We start from the raw sequence: 17,855 nt of genomic DNA, 5'->3' as shown, positions 1-17,855 counted from the left end.
ACAAAACCAAAATCCAAACTGCTTGTGAGTATTGGCGATAGCTTTTAGTTGTTTAACTGTGCCTGTCCTAATTTCTTTGGACAACTCATGAGACAAAAATGCATTTTATTTTGAGATTTCATGTATGGTGGTTTCGGTGGCTATTAACATGTCTGCCTCTTATTCTACTTTCTTCTATTACTAGTTTTTCTTTGCCCTGGGACTCTGAAAGCTGTTGGAGAACCCTCTTTTCAATTTGAAGCGGAACAACAAGCTGGTGCCTGGTGCAAAGATCCACTGCAAGCTGCTGACAAGATCTACTTCATGCCTTGGACTCCTTATAGGACAGACACTCTTATTGAATATTCCTCGCTGGATGACTTCCAAAATGCCCGTCAAACAATTACCTACAAGCTGCCCCACCGTGTGGATGGAACTGGATTTGTGGTCTATGACGGTGCTGTGTTTTTCAACAAAGAGCGCACCCGCAACATAGTCAAGTTTGACCTGCGAACTCGAATCAAAAGTGGGGAAGCAATCATCAACAACGCTAATTACCATGACACATCACCCTATAAGTGGGGTGGTAAAACAGACATTGACCTGGGCGTAGATGAGAACGGCCTGTGGGTGATCTACGCCACAGAGCAGAACAATGGCATGATAGTAATCAGCCAGCTGAACCCCTACACGCTCCGTTTTGAGGCTACGTGGGAAACGGCCTATGACAAACGCTCAGCCTCCAATGCGTTCATGGCCTGCGGAGTTCTCTATGTGGTCCGCTCCACCTATGAAGATAATGAAAGCGAAGTCAGCAAGAGCATGATCGATTATATCTACAATACTAAACAGAACCGTGGGGAATATGTTGATGTCCACTTTCCCAACCAGTACCAATACATTGCATCTGTGGATTATAATCCGCGAGATAACCAACTCTATGTGTGGAATAATTTTTACATCCTGAGGTATAACCTGGAGTTCGGGCCACCTGATCCAGCTCATGGTAAGTGCGCTTCAAGTAATGTTAAATTATATCCCTCCAATTGTGACTGTCGATGTTTTATCACATAAGCACCATCATTAAAACGCATAGTTTCATCTACCAGACATTTTTATGATGTGGCGCTAATCCACCTTGTTCAATTTTAGCATAGAAAAACTGAGGTGCAGAATTCAATGTTGTTGCGGGCTCTGTGGTAAACAACACATTGAATCTAGCTGCCGTATCATAATGAATCAGTATCTTGGGGATTTAGGTTCACCATGGGGCATTCCCCGAGTTGTGTCAAAAGATCAAGAGACCCCTGCTTGCACATTCCCTTTTTTGGGAGGGGTGGGGGGCGGGGTGTTATACTCTGCCATTGGAAACAAACATGCCCAGACAGGTGCAAGTCTGGCCCAGAGCAAGGTTAGATCATTCCCCAAGTGATGCTGGAAATCCAAACCTCTTCTGGACAATAAATAAATTCATGCCAGTAAAAGAGTGTAAGGTTCTGTGCAAGAGACACGAAGGGAGAAAAAAATATCTAAATGTGTGCTTTAAGTAAATGAGCTGGCATGAAGCTGAGAAGGGGGCCTGCCATAGACCCTATATATAATAGCAGTCATTGAGGTCAAGCAACTTTTTTTTCACAGATTACCACTGGGCTCAGAATTCTGTAATGTGTTTGCTTCTTATAGACAGGACTAGGGCTAGGGAAGTCAAAACTATTTCAGCCAGTTGAACCACGTAGCTCAGGGCCAAGATTATTTGTATAAATGAGTATTATCTAGGTTTGAGAGCAAAGCAAAGTGGGAAAATATGCAGTGATCATAATCAGGTAGAATAATATTCTATTCCCTAAATAATAAAAATGAATTAGACTAAATGCATTTTCCATATTTTTTTTAGATATAAAATGTGTGCCGGTAAAGAATACACAGCAATTCAAAACATCTTAGTCAGATCAAAAGAAATAATTTAAGAACATTTTAAAGCAACCAAATCTGACGAGAAAGAAACTCATCATCGAGTCCACATATTTCTTTAGACCGCAACATGATGTGTACATTGGTGTGTGTGGGCTTCTTCACATTTATACCCAAAGAGCCAAATAAATACAATATGTTCGGATGAAAATTATTTACAAATACAGACGACAATATATTTTCCCGACAGTTTTCTAACGTTCTATTTTGTGCTGTCTACAAAAGTTTTTTTTTCTCTCCTTGATAAACGAGGCGTTTGCGTGGTCTTGCTGCTGACTAATGTATGTCGAACATCAGTCGATGAACGCTGGGGAGAATAGTCTGAAATAATCATCAAGATGTCAGTAAACTTGTCCTCCCACATGGCTGATGTTGACATATAAATGATGGGCACTTTCGTTTGCCTGTCGCCAGACAGTCTCTTTGCGATAGCTTCATGCTCGGCTCATTGAGTTTCCCGCAATCACAATGTTCGAGCAGCTCGTGTTTTGAGCTACAATCCGATTTAAAAAAGAAAAACAGCAATATTTTAAATTTGCTGGCGCCACAGAACGCTGACGATAACTCTTTAGCATCTAATTGTGCAGAAATTATTTTAACATGGCCAATTATGAATGTAATGATGACATTAAAGCTACAGACAAATGTTCTGCAGGGTGTTTTAATCAAAGCCAAGCAGAAGATGTTACATCTGCTAGTGAAAAGAAAAGAGGACCGTACTACGGGCCTCCTTCATTTGTCTCCATTTGTCATTTGCGCAAACGTTATGTCACTCGTTCATCTTGGAATTCAATTGCGGTAAAGTGATGTTAAGAACCTATGTGGCAGACAGTTGGATTGTTGTCAAGTCCAATAACACTGCTCATGTTGAGGAGATCACCTCTTGTAGGATTACGGGGGAGTGGATGGGGTCACATCCAACAAGCGTCTCCACTGGAAGTGGACATTAAATGGGTCAGTAAGTCCCTCGCTTGGCTTTGACCAGCAGCACCATAATCCACTCGTTTACTCAAGGCCCTGTGGTTTTGTTCCTTCTTGCATACGGGAGTTTGTAAAATAACATATCCCCGCGTCTGTTCTTTTAAGTGAAACAGTTAAATTGATTTAAATGCAATTTTCTTCCTGAACTCTCATTAAGCAGCAATTCTATGGATACTTTATTCACGCCAAGCTCTGATATCTGACATTAAACTGCCGAATAAGCATTTTGAAAGATGTTTTTACTACAATTGTGCACAAACAGCCTATATTTGCCGCCTTGATAGGACACAGGTGAGCTTTGCTAGCCTTTTTATTTATCCCGTGTTGGGGAATTATATTCCGAATCACAGCCATATAAAAGCCCTCGGCTTCACATTTAGTACCCACACAAATCAGGTCCTCCTCTTTTAATTGCACAGATGTCAATAGATTTGCATACAGATTCAAGCCTTGTTGCACAATGGAATTATACATCTGTAAGAAAGTACTGACGAGAAAAAACACATTTGTTTGAAATGGCAAGGTGCTGCTCATGAATGTCCTTGTCCAATTATCTTTTAGTACGGCCCGTGCAGCTCAAAGAGTACTTTGTGTACTTTGTATGTGTCTAATGGAAGTGCCGTACTGTGACCAAATATCCTGTTGCAAATGCAAAGATAATCATTCACCCCAGAGAGAAGCCTCTTAGTATTTGATGAATATAAGCGGCACTGTGATATATTCTTCTTATTGGCGGCGCTTCCATCGAGCTCAAACTTCACGCGGCAACATTTAGAGGAAACGCAGGGAAAACAGAGAATGACATAAGAGACTTTGATCATCGAGATTTCACAGCCAACTGAGGTGTTTGGCTAAAATGTCAGCCTTGTCTGTGTTGCCTCCGTGCCCAACAGTGCGACAGCAAGCAAGCATTAGGATGCATTTAAAACAACCAATTTGATTGTTTGCCTTGACATCTCCCCCTCCTTCCTTTTTCTCCCTCCCCAGCCTCCTGTCAGCTGCCCAAGTATACACACAAATGAAAAAAAGAGTGGCTACTGATGTGTAAAATCACACTTTTTGGTTTGTTTCTCAGTCCTGTCATATTCTTAGCTTTCACATCTTATTGTCTCCCCTTTTGACTCCTATTGCAGGTTCTGTTTTGGTGGTGTTCCCTCTAGAATACCTTACATTACCTCTTAAAACCTCAAGCCCCCTTTTCATTGGGCAGCTATCTTAAAAGGTACTGCTATTCTGCCCTGTGATGCTACTGCAGCTATAAATGCAGCATGTACCTTCTTGACTTTGGCAACACGTATAAAAGCACCATTGTTGTACAGTCATTTGCAGTGCATTAGTGCAGCTTGGCCTTTTACTCCAACTGTACTATATGCTTTGACATTGTTTTCCGCCTTCCTTCAAAAGTACACACATTGGTCATTTAATGCTTTTTTTTTTTTGACATTCTTCCTGAAGTCAAATCTAAAGCCTTCGTGAAACTGTTCAAATCATACTGAATGAGCACTGCAAACTAAATGACAGGATTTAAATAAATCCTTCGCTGTGCCTTTGGGAAACTGGACAAAGACGGCTGTCACGCATGTCTAGTTTAGACATTTAAAAATATTTATTCACTAGTGAGAGAGTTTTTATTTAACTGCTATACATTACTGCAGAAAAAACTGCCGTAAGCATATGTTGAACACGCCAGATCTTTTGGGAAGTGAATGTGTTATTGATTAAATGCACATTTCGCAATCCAACATTCCACCAGTCATTTTTCCATCCAATTGTGTCACCACCAGTAATCCTTAGCTTATTTAAAAAAAAAAAAAAATTTAAAAACTGTTTCGATAGTTCCCATCCCAGGAGAGTACAGTGGTTGTGTAGTCAACACTGCTTCCAAACGGTATGATGTGTCTAGATTTGAGTATGATCATGTGAGTGTGCGTGTGCGTGTGTGTGTGTGTGTGTGTGTGTGTGTGTGTGTGCATGTCATCATATCTCCAGTGTTAAAACCCACAACGTGACCACGTTGAAGGCCTCTAAATTGGCACCTGGTCTTTGCACATCACATGACGGGTAGAATTTCATCTCAGCTTACTGCAGATAACTGCAACTGTGAAGAAGAAGCTAGCAATGTAAAGGAATGCCAGCTTCTTTACTGCCGGGCCACCACTTGTTCATCTTCCCATGTAGCTTTTTTTAACTGGTCTCACACTTGGACTGCTGGCATTGTAAGTCGTCACGCTAAGTTATAATATACGGGTAAAGTTAACTGAGGCGATGAAATCCCACATTTGGGATTTACAGTCCTGCTCACAGGTCTGTGATGTGGTGTTATGGGAGAAGAAGCCACTGTCTGTTGGATTTAGAGTACGTTCCGTACATGAGGTGAGGGCATCACCTGTTTCCGACACGGAACATCATAAGACATAAAGAGCAGTTGTTGTTTCGCCCAGTCTGCTCTTCTTATACAACACATTTGCACAAAAACACCTCAAGATACTTTCTCAAATTTTCAAGTCTCCAGTGAAATGGCTACAAATGCAAAAAAAAAAAAAAAGAAAAATACCAGGCTGACTGAAACAGACCCGGGGTTAAGATTTACTCACAAAGACTTGTTTTACATGAAAGAAAGGAGAGAGTGTGATTATAGTTTCATGCTTTATAGCCAGCGGGATCCACGGACTCTTGTTTGATTACAGTCTGAGCAAGAAACAAGGCGTATTAAAAGAATTATTACTCCGACTTTACATTAGTCCCTGTCACTCCCACACACATCCTTTTGAAGGAATTTACTCCCATGAACCTTATTATTGTTTTCACTAATCTGCACCTCCTTATTACAAAATGTATGTAGGACACGGGTGCTTCAGTTTGTGAGCCCGAGTGTACAGTCATCCTTTGAAATAGACACCCCCTTGTCTGCACAGCATTAAATATCAGTCTGCGTGGTACATTTGGAGTTAATACTTGAAATTTGAGGCACGTAGAGTACAGAGAAAAGATGCCGGGGAAGGAGGGGTGCGTTCAAGCTGTAGTCTGGCAGCTGCTACATCGGCGCTTTATATTTTGCTGTCAAGGTGTAGATTTCGGTGCAATAGCGTGAATATGTTTATATGTATACACATTTGATGTGTAGGAGAGACAACAATAACTGACATAAATTAGCTATTAGGCTACGCGAGGTATGAACGTATCGTATATATTCTGCCACCGCTCCAATGGACATGGCTCCTGGGAAATTATTAGTTTTATTTATCTCTTTTTTGCTCCGCTTGCCTCATATTTACTGCATCTATGCAAGCAATCAAACACGCTCTTCCCGCTTCACATCCAGAAATGCAACAGAGAGTGAAAGACATGTAATCCAATTTCCTTTGGGTATTATCGCTGTTATTGGCAGATCTGTGAATGCATCACAAACATATTGTGAATTACAACACTGCTTTGTAGTCAACTCCATTTAGGTGCAGGTTATGTTGAGAAGATGAACTGAATGCATGCTGTGAGGGTGAGTAGTGGGTTGAATGGGTTATTTATTTATCACTCTTCTACTACTAGGTTCTTTGTACTTACATATAAAAAGACCAAGTGTGGCTTCACTCCACTTATTTGGCTCTCCATTCTCTTAACTTTACCAATTCTTTCCCATTAGGAGGTCATTATGACCTGAGAGTGTAAAAAAGTGCAGTAAGTCTCCTACAAACTGTAAACAAGGAGGTGAATCTTCAAAGATCCCTACTTTAAAATCATCTGGAGATTACTCCTTGCTGTCTTCTCATGACAGTTTAGTAGTGAAATGCATGTAATAACAATAAAATGTTGCTGCGCTTCCAAAAATATTGTGTTCTTTCATAAAACGCGCCACAAACGCAGCAACCTTGTTGCAAAAGAAAAACTATTCGACCGTAGTTTCATAGTGGATTAGGTTAAGACTCGGATTATAAAACTAAACCGTAAACTCTTGTTTGGAATGTGTTTTTATTTTCTCCTTGCTTTTAGGGATTTACCGGCTCTGATAAGTGTATGAGTTCAAATCTGACAACAGACAACAAACTAAAATTTAGTAGCCTAAAATAATGTGTGATAAAGCTTTCAATTTGTAAGGAATACTGTGTTCGCCGACAAAAAAGTACAGAAACATTTTATATTCCTTTGAGAACATCGCGTTGAGTAGCAAATACATTTTGGATAAATCTAATAAAAAGACGATGGCAACTGGAAGGAGCTGGGCTGAATGGGATTTTGTGGATAATTTCGCCGTAGAATGTTGGCATATAGTCAATAAATTGTGTCTTCAAGCAGCTGAAGTAAAACCAATCTCACCACTCGGGTGCAATAGGCCAGTGGTGCTGGTTGGTGTGAAATATGAATAAAAATACCAGTATAGTCATCCTGGGGGCCGGACCCTCAAATAAAAATTCTGAGTGTATTCACACCTACACTGTTTGGTGGGTTTTAAACAGCGTTTGCTTCCCACGCTAGGCCGGACCTTTTATACAGATGTGAATACACAAACGAATCCTAGTGCGGACCAAACAACCAGGCTGAGACTGAATTTTCGAGGTGTCACTGACACATATTGGGCAACAGTTCCAAAATGTAGCAACATATTTTCGCAAAACCTGCATTGAATGAGCTGCTCTTGACACTGAAAATTATTTTGGAGCAAGTAGATCATGCAAGTTTCCCTCCGCGTGCTACCCTCGACATTTACGTCCAACGAGACACGCGTCAATGTGTTTACAGAATATTGTCCACTTGCAAAAACTACAGTGTGAATACAGACTACATCAAACTAAAATAAAAAGTTTGCCTTTTGTCCGGCTGATAATTATAGAATCTAGTTGCGGGTGGAATTGGACGGTTCGGCTAGCGGCCAGTTAATGATCACTGCACAAATGATGCTTCACCTCCTGTGCGGCAGGTCGATGCCTTGCTCAGCACTCGTCAGGAAGCAGACTAGCATCTTTCCTACAACTAGCTTCCTTTTTAAATTTTACCGCTGCAGGACTCGAACTCCAGTCAGCCCAGTGACACATAAATAAAACCAAGCCCAAATCTTTACAGATAAGCTACTACCACCCCTTAACCTGAGATATGAGTCTGGAATGACCTCAGATTGTCCATTGGAAGGGAATCCATTAAGCATAATATATGACACATATGCTGTCAGTTTTCATTTGTTACCTACAGTGGGATGACTGCACCCTGGTAATGTCTCATCCGAGGCGTGTGCGTGTGTGAATGTGCGTGCCCGCTTATTTCGATGCATAGCCTATGCTCGCCAATCCAAATTATTCTCCTTTTCTTCTCCCAAGTTCCCATCTACTCATCAGTTGGTGACCTTTCACTCCACAGATGTACTCACAAGTGCAACGTGTGATAGTGTTCTCACACAAAGAAGTTAATGAATAATGTTTATCTTGAATATTAGCAATGCTTTGGAGGATTTAATGACTCTACGACAGCTAATTGAAGGTTTCCTTGAGCTGAGTGCAGCAAAGACAATTATCAAGGATTTTGTTCCGCTTTCACGACACAGCCAAAAAATTGGGATTTTGTCGTAATCAAAACTGCTATTCAGTCATGTGCTGCCAGACTCATAGCTAACAGCAGCTCGACTTAAACTTGTTCTCTTCAACAAATCTGTGAACAAGAGGCTATTTTAATACTTTGAGTTAATTCCTCACAGCTTTTATTGAATTAAATTAAACGGAGCTATGACATAAAGGTAATACGATTATTGTACTGATGGCTGTCTGGATTACAGACTGGCAGCATACTCTATGCACATGAACAGCAGTGGTCAAAGTGGCCGCATTGTTTATGCATGAATATCTCAGGGCAGTAGACCTTCCATTCACATTAGCCTCTTTCTCACACAGGAAAATGGATTTGTCTTCATTATAAACCTCCCAAATGGAATGCTTTAGCAGTTTAACTCATTTTGATTTCATTCGACTCATTTCATATTCGAGAGTTCTTTGTGTCTTTTTCAGAGGGGTTCTGTTTTCTCTGGTTAAATAAGTCACTTAGCCTAACTGGATGACTTTGATTCCCAGCATGTTGTGATAAGTGATCTAACCAATTTCATACAGAAAGCAAATTGGTGTAGCGGTGTACTTAATTTAATTTATATTTAGGTTTGTGAAACCGTACAGTACTGTAGTGTATACATAGTATATCTGTAGAACTAGTAGTGCTAATTATGGAGAATTAGAGCATATCACCGATAAATCAACATCAATCAATATGTAACCAGTGTTAACTGTTTTTGTTGCTCACACAGCTTCTGTTGCTATGCTCCCGTGTCCGTGTTTCACTCTGCACCAGGCGCCTCAATCACACATCTCCTCTAAACACACTCGGACCGCTGAAAGAAACTACATTTGTTTTACACCGTTGCAGCCACAAGCAACTTAAAATAGGCTACCATTTTTTTACGAGTGCAACTCGGGGGTCACAAAGGACAATGCACCAGTTACATAGTAAAAATATATATTTTTTAATATATATATATAATATATATTGTGCATGTCTTTTTGATACAGTCATACATATACAATATGTCAATATATTTTAACGGTCAAATGTCTATATAGAAATATATATATGTATTTTTGGGTGTGATCACCACAGATCAAAATGTTTGGGGGGAGTAATGGAACTACTTCGATAGTCCTCGTAAAACACAGCCAACATCTGGTATTTATAGGAGTCCATTACATGTTCACTGCTCATGGAAGATAGGAATGAAACATGTAAGCATGGTGGGGAAAAAAAAAGATGTTTTATGAGGAGACGATACTCGAGTATCAGCCTAAACATCCTGGTAAGCCATGACAAGTCCAGTTGAATGAGCAATGTTGACCGGATATAATACTAAATTGACGTGACGGAAGAATGTACTTGGATAACAGTGAATGCCACGTTGATTTACTGACTAGAATTGCAGGACCGTTATCTTAAATCATGCTGCCAAACTGCAGATTGAGTTTCATTTTATTTCTGTCTGGATTCCCCACCCATTGAGACCACAGATCCTTTTGTGTTGTACGCTTTGGACATAAGACACCAATGAAGAAACATGTTTGGAGGTGTTTTTAATTAAAAAGCTAGTCCAAATTTTGAAGAAGTAAAGCGACCGTGAAAGACTTTATTCTTCTTATATATGTTTTTTTCATTTGGATGAGTTGTGAAAAACATTGAGGCAGGCGTTTCTGATGTCCAGGTGTAAATACCGGTAGAAATTGGACACTAAGCACAGGTTGTCGCCATGAGTGATTTGACAGCTAACAATTTCTCTGTTTTGAGTAAAAGAGGAAAAAATGTCACTATGCTGAGGTTAAAACAAACATCTAACGGCAACATCTAACGCAATAAGCCAACCAATGTACGTGTGTGTGGTGTATTGTATGTCATCCCAGAAATAATTTCCCCAGGTCAAAAGAGCTAATACACCCAAAGGGTCAGCTCACCTCACACATCAGAGGGACGCTCTCTGTCAGTCAAATTATCCAATGGGGGGCAATTGATACAGGGGGTGTTGCTGTCTCTTTTCAATCCCACTCAAATACAGAATCTGTCTTCTTTGTTTCCAACCGTACTGCATTCGCTCAGAATTTTCTGGTCATTGTCAAGGACCCTCTCCTCTTCCCTCCCCCATTCACTGGCTTGCTGTCAGCTTGTTTCATCGATGTTTTCACCATGGGGGTTGCTCCGCTTCAAGCGGACGGGGGCTTGGCCGGCGCGCCGTAGCAGCCCCTTTTGCTGCATGCACTACAGGCATCCTAATGGAGTAAATCAAAGTACTGAAATGCGATTAGATTTGCAATGAACATTGCCTCCCGATTAGAGTCCCTACCTTTGATAAAAAGATGCCTCAATTCAATCCAACTAGCAAATACTTGTTGTTAAACAGCTTGCATTCTACATCACAATGTATTGTCATAGATAAAAATGAAAGTATCATTTAAACATGACTGCTTATTTGAAAGATGACTAGACAAAATCAGAAGTGTACTATTTTCTGGTTTTCTGGGACTAAAACGTTGTTCTTGCTTGAGGTGTTGCAAGCGTTACCGCACACGTGCTATATCTGTTGCAGAAAAGGGAAGCTGCCAAGTAAAAATTCAGAGCTAACTTGGCAACACATATTTTTGCGTTGCTCCGTTGAAATTTAATCATCCATCCCTCAAAATCTCCCAGACAGAAATGACTGCCAGCCAGGAAGATGTTACTGTAATTATTGGAGGATAAGTCATCGTCAACAGGAAGGCAAATACGCTTGTTGAACAAAGCACTTAGCTGCAATTTACACAACAGGATACTTGGATGTATAAGCATTAGCGTGTTAAACATGACGAAAACGGGCAAAAAAAAAAAAAAAAAATCGGAAAGTGTTACTTAGGGGGTAGCCATTAAATGTTAAGCAGTACACAAGGGCATCTGCCCACCAGAAGTTCCAGCGTTGACTAGCTGCTATAGTTTTACTGCTATAGTTGATATATTCCACATTAAGGACCACGGGGGTGCCACTCTAATGAGCTGACCTCAAAGTGCACCTGCACAACATCACGTTTTCTAGTTTGACTAATTCATAAGAATCATACTTTTTTTCCTGCTTCTCACTCGTTTCAACTGTATGAAAAAAAAATAAAATAAAAAAAAAAGTGTTGATTTTATTCATTCACGCACAAGCCAAAATTTTGGATGAAAAATTAGGTTAAAAAGTGCAACGAGGTTTTTTTTCGTGTAAATTGCCAAGTATTCACTCTGGCTTGACATAGATATTGCGTTTTATTTGTCAGTTTTCTGCAGCTGCAGCCTAAAGTCTGTACTAAATTATTCTGTCGTGTAATTACACCCTTCAATATAAATAATCATATTTTGTCTTTTGTGCAGCTCCGCCTTTATCTCAGGCCACCGTCCCCCCTCAGCCTCTAAGAACGACAACTACCACCACCACAACAACCACAGTGCACCGGGGCGTGGCCAACAACACCACCACCACAACAGGGCCCAAGGAGGGAGGCAAGGGAGCGGCCAGGCGCCCTCCTGTAATCCTGCAGACAACGTCCCCTCCGCCCCTAGAGTCGTTCCCGTTGCCAGAGCGCTTTTGCGAGGCTACCGAGAGAAGAGACATCATGTGGCCTCAGACCCAACGGGGCATGCTGGTAGAGCGACCTTGTCCCAAGGGAACCCGAGGTAAACAGGGCCCATCTCGTCTCACGGGGCTCCCGACATGTTGCGCCCCTCAAGAGAGGGTTATTTGATGTGTCTGATATACCAATGTGCCATGATCTCGTTATGTAGAAGCATAATGCGAGCGTGCGGAGTCACTGAAGATAATTTATAATAGAGTGCCTTTTGCCATCGTCACGTCCAAACATGATTAAGCAATCTGTCACTGCTCTGTTGCAGGCTCAGCTGTTTGGGCCCAGAACTCAACATGGCGACATGCAATCGTATTGGATTGTGTGTGAAATTGTGTTAGGCCACATGGCTAAATAGGACGGAAAAATGTTAAGCCATTTCTAGCAAAAAACAGACAGAAGGTGTTGTAAGAGTAAAAATGGTTGACTTGCTTGTACTTTTATTCCCTTACAGGCACAGCATCTTATTTATGTGTCCTTTCCACTGGGACCTGGCACCCTAAGGGCCCTGATCTCAGCAACTGTACCTCCCACTGGGTCAACCAGGTAGCCCAGAAGGTGAGTGTGAGCTCCTTATTTTTCTTCACCATCTTACTAAAAAAAATCACACACACATAATGTACAAATAAGGATTAGTTTTGATGATTTTGAATATTTTGACACTCACATTCATGTCTATTTTTAAATGACCACATAGTCAAACGCACAATTTACACTCTTACTCTAATGTAACTCGTTGTTAGAAACAAGGCTATTATTAATAGCAAATCTATTTTCTTTACCCCCTGCAGATCCGCAGTGGTGAAAATGCAGCAAACTTGGCTAACGAATTAGCAAAGCACACAAAAAACCCGATCTACGCGGGAGATGTCAGCTCCTCAGTGCGCCTCATGGAGCAGTTGGTGGATATCCTGGATGCTCAGCTGCAGGAGCTTCGGCCTAGTGAGAAGGACTCTGCAGGACGGAGCTTCAACAAGGTAAAAATGAATGTGAAAAAACAGGAACTTGGCATAGAGTGGAAACTCCAAAGTATCCTGGTGGTATTGATAATTATTTTGTGTTTCAAAAAAGTATCCCATCACAAATAATCATTTACCACTTAAATAAAATAAATTCCATTTCTGGTTCTAATCGTCATTATCCCAGTTTTACTCTCTGCCAACATTATTATTATTATTATTATTATTATTATTATTATTATTATTATTATTATTATTATTATTATTATTATTATTATTATTATTATTATTATTATTATTATTATTATTATTATTATTATTATTATTATTATTATCAGACAGGTTCTATTAAGGGTAAGTGATTTCATCAGCCTTGGGTGTTGTCAATGAAAATGCATTCAGCTTTTCAAAGTATGTGAGTAGCCATAGCCAATTTAAATTGATGTTAGGGTTTCAAATAAGGGTCACAAACTCTGGTTTGCGTTTCATAGTAGGGTTTTAAACTTTCAAGTCGGGTCAAAAATGTTAATAGTTGTTATAAAGTTGCATTAAAAAATTCTGGCGCCATAATATATGTAATTTGATCTCAGATTTTAAAGTAGTTAGGATTTATATACCTTTCCTACACAGGGCCAAGTAGGTTTAAATTATTCTTTTCATTTAATACAAAAAAAAAAGCATTTACTTGGGTTGTCTTTGATAGTTACATTTGTTTGAAGATCGTAAATGTTTAAGGGCAGAAACTGCAAAAATAAGAATTTGAGAAGTGATTACTCAATCATGGCACTGTACCATTTATACGGGAGCCAATCTGCTTTCTTTTCAACGTCAAAGTTAAAAGCAAAATACAAATCTTGGCTGCATGGATATCAGTCATACAATTTATGCAATGATCATGGACGTCATCCAAATCCCTTTTTATTCATTGACCTTCAGGTAAGACGCAAGAGTCATTGATGAGTTTGTGCATCCATTCTGTCAGGCTTACTTAGACTTCAAATCATCTGTCTTTCTCTGTCTTATCCCTTCTTTTTTTCTTGATGAATTAAAACCAAAAAAGCTTCAAAAACGAGAAAGGACTTGCAGGGCGTACATGAAGGTATTGGAGTGATACTCTTGACCCCTAAACCTCATGCTTGCTGCCGCCCCCTCCTCTCTGCCTGCGCTATATGACCAGTTCTGCAGCATGAACTTTTTTTTTTAATTTATTTACTAATATGTACTCACTCAATTCCATGTTTAAGTTATACTACTTCCATACGCACAACCATATTCAAGTAGAATGGAAACAATACACTCATCCTCACTTTCAAATTTGACACTGTACCATGAATGTCTTTTGTTTTGCATCTTAATTTGGATTATGACTGAAGGAACCAAAAAATAATCCCACTTTTCTCATACTTTTTTCTTTTCAAGGACCACCATCACCTGACTTTTTATCATCAGCAAAGTCAAAACTTAAGATCTTGTTTCACAATAACATGTTTGAGGTCACAGGAGTAATTGTTTTCCATAAATTGGTGCAATTTGTTCCACTTGGATAATAGGGTTACTTAGGCCAAACCATCTTTTTTTTCTCTCTCCTGAATGCTGTCAGGTTGTGTTTATGCATCACGGTGTTCTGTCCAAATATATCCCTCCTCCACTAGGGACGTCCGCGTCCTCTGCTTGCCACCAAAGTCAACACCTTCCTCCATGCAGATCTGTCATTTGGGACAGTATTAAAACAGATTGAGCAAAGTCACGGTGTATAAAGGCTAATTGCATGATGGAGGTACAAATACATAACTCCAAATGTGTTTCATCAAATCTCTGCCCTTATGTTTTAGGTATTAGACACATCGAATATATGTAAAATTCAAGTTGATTGTCCTTCTGCAGTTCTAACAACATCCAAAATTGTTGGTTCTTTCCCCACTGTTGCCATAAAAACTGGGAAAATCTAAAATTAAGAATTACCAATCCACGATTATCCCAATCCCTGATGGATTACCTAATACATGATACATTGCATCTGTCAATATTACAGTCTCCTAAAGCATACTGACAGTGCTATTGAAAATCTGTCATGGAGATTGATGACTTGGCATTATCTGATACCTGCCATATATGATGCACACGCATCACTTTAGCTGGTCTCTTCTCGCACTCCATCCTTCGCGCTACCCGTCTCTGGCATTGATTACATGATTAGACATATTGATCTGGTTATTTCCTGAGGAAAGTTAAAGCAAATGCAAGTTTAAAGGTGTACTTCACTCTAAAAAGTGAAGCTGGGGGTAGGTGTAGAAAACCGTACCTAATTATAACTAATATTATGTATGAGATCATTTTCACACAGTCACAGCAAGTAGGCAGTCATAATAAACAAGGGAATTTTCCCAGTTTGAGTACTTTGGAGTTAATATCCCATTATTGGAGTGGACCTGCTCACTCTTAGACCACAAGTGGGTGCCTTGATGAGACGTCCTTGAAAAAGAAACCAAATCCGCTTGCGCTTAGCATCCACAATTTTACTTTGCAACTCTTTTTTTATCATGATATGCTTGCAACTCCGTAAAGGCTGTTCAATTATTCTCATTTATTGTCTGATCATATTATGTGAAGCTTCCGCTCAGCTTTTTATTCATCAATGTCTGCATGACACTCTCATGTCTGTGAATGTTATATTTTTTCTCCTCCCCCAATACATTTTGTTTTGTTTTTCACTTTCTTTTGTGGTTTAACACAGGCCATTGTGGATACAGTCAACAACCTACTCCGGCCCGAAGCTTTAAAGTCCTGGCAGGACATGAACAGTACGGAGCAGACGCATGCCGCCACCATGTTACTGGACACCTTGGAGGAAGGCGCCTTTGTGTTCGCCGATAACTTGATGGAGCCCGCCATCGTCAAAGTTCCTGCAGACAATATAAGTGAGTTGGAAACCGTAAACTGACAGGCGCTCACAATTCAAACACGCTCAGCTGGTATAATTTAATTGCGGGAATTACTTGTAAAAGGAAAACAAGAAGGCCCTTTTTCATGAATACCGCCTTAACCTCGAGGGTACATAAAAACTGTACGTATTAGTTTAACGAGTCGCTTAGTGACAAAATGATGAATATCAGCCAATTAAAGAAGCTGGATTCTCTGATTGCAGATACTTAGTTTATAAATGAATGTGTCTAGGCCGTGTTAAGATATACATACATTAATGTGAGCATTAGTCTGCTGCGGGGTATTTTTCGTATCCACTACCTCCTTCTCATCCCCTCATTCTCGTTATCGATTAAAGCGAATACATATGGCTGTTTTCTTTGTGTGATTTTGCATCGCTTCATTAAGCAAGCGTTACAAGGATGAATGGATCCCGCTTTGATGGACGTTTATATTGTGTCGGGGTAATACGATCGAGAGTCTTTAAACGAAAGCCTTGACATTAAGCTCCGTAGTCTCGTTTCATCTTATAGTGATGTACCCAGTTAAACATGCCTCGTTATGACTGACAAGTGACAACTCCTTTTTTCCCTTGACGGTCATCTTCTGACTCCTCCTTCGGCAGTCTTGGATGTCTATGTACTCAGCACCGACGGTCAGGTGCAGGATTTTAAATTCCCACAATCCAACAAAGGGGGAATCTCAATCCAGCTTTCGGCCAATACCATCAAGCTCAACAGTCGTAATGGTGAGCTCCATTAAGAAAGAATTGACGTCAAAGAATAACATCTCAAGATGCCATTCATCCTCTTATGTTTTTTTCTTTTTTATGTAGGAGTCGCCAAGATGGTTTTTGTTCTCTACAAGAACCTAGGCCAGTTCCTCAGTACCGAAAACGCCACCATCCAGATGGCCAACGACGCTTATGGACGAAACGTGTCCGTCAATTCCGACATCATCGCCGCCTCAATTAACAAAGAATCCAGCCGTGTCTTCATCAATGACCCGGTGGTTTTTACTCTGGAGCACATAGATGTGAGTGGAGTGGGCAGAGTCATATTTAAAAAAAAAAAAAAAAAAAATCTATAAAGTAGATTCACAGCAGAAAGCACAAAGCATTTGTATTCTAAATGTCTGACTCGGTCAGTCTGTAGTTTATTTAAGTCATTGAACATCAAATTAAAGCTGTCTTTAGAACCTAAGTGAATTCTTAATGAAAACTAATTCCTTAATCAACATCAGGATATAAATGATAGCCATTTTCTTTTATTGTGGGGGGAAATTAACTCCTAGATTAGTTGTACAATCTAGGATGAAATTACTGGAGCGCCAATTATCTTTCTTCTTTTAAAGTTGTCACTGAGTTCCCAGAGGGGTACGCGTGGCTCCATTCTTTATCTGGGAAATTGTGCAATTCCAAAGACATGGCGTCAAACAATTACGCTTCACTGTTATTAAAGCCTCATATATCCAAGAATGTGTCGCTTGATTTGGTAAGCATGTGCTAAATGAGATACAACATATGAATTGCTTCATAAGAGCTGTGAAGTGAGAAATCGTCATCCGTATCAGTGCGGAAAAATACTTTGTACGAGCAGGGGGTAAATGGCCTTTGTGTTGTTCATCTACTTCAATTTCAGGCAGTCAATTATTGGGACACTTTAGCATATCTCTTGTTATCTTGCAGATGGAGCACTACTTCAACTCCAATTGCTCCTTCTGGAATTATTCCGAGAGGAGTATGATGGGCCACTGGTCCACGCAAGGCTGCAAGCTCCTTGAGTCCAATAAAACACACACCTCCTGCTCCTGCAGCCACCTCACTAACTTTGCCATCCTCATGGCCCACCGCAAAATCTCAGTAGGTCATTTTTATGTTCTCTGATATTCATCATCTTTC

General features: G+C 40.1%; 1 protein-coding gene across 19 annotated transcripts in view; it reads left to right on the top strand.

The window, feature by feature from the left end:
- Nucleotides 1-17,855, top strand: part of adgrl2a (adhesion G protein-coupled receptor L2a) — an 84,953-nt gene that overhangs the window by 49,209 nt on the left and 17,889 nt on the right. For 17 of the 19 annotated variants that reach the window (XM_061296907.1, XM_061296888.1, XM_061296892.1 and 14 more), the window contains 9 exons: nt 185-985; nt 11,824-12,126; nt 12,529-12,632; nt 12,866-13,051; nt 14,094-14,132; nt 15,768-15,951; nt 16,581-16,703; nt 16,791-16,990; nt 17,643-17,816. In XM_061296907.1, coding sequence (XP_061152891.1) covers nt 185-985; nt 11,824-12,126; nt 12,529-12,632; nt 12,866-13,051; nt 14,094-14,132; nt 15,768-15,951; nt 16,581-16,703; nt 16,791-16,990; nt 17,643-17,816 — 2,114 coding nt within the window. The remainder of the gene's footprint in view (nt 1-184; nt 986-11,823; nt 12,127-12,528; nt 12,633-12,865; nt 13,052-14,093; nt 14,133-15,767; nt 15,952-16,580; nt 16,704-16,790; nt 16,991-17,642; nt 17,817-17,855) is intronic. The other 2 variants (XM_061296890.1, XM_061296908.1) reach the window with 1 other exon arrangement.

The sequence above is a fragment of the Syngnathus typhle genome, linkage group LG14 (assembly GCF_033458585.1).
Source record: "Syngnathus typhle isolate RoL2023-S1 ecotype Sweden linkage group LG14, RoL_Styp_1.0, whole genome shotgun sequence".
Taxonomy (NCBI): domain Eukaryota; kingdom Metazoa; phylum Chordata; class Actinopteri; order Syngnathiformes; family Syngnathidae; genus Syngnathus; species Syngnathus typhle.
Note: the sequence above shows the minus strand (reverse complement) of the source record. Positions and strands in the feature narration are given on the sequence as shown.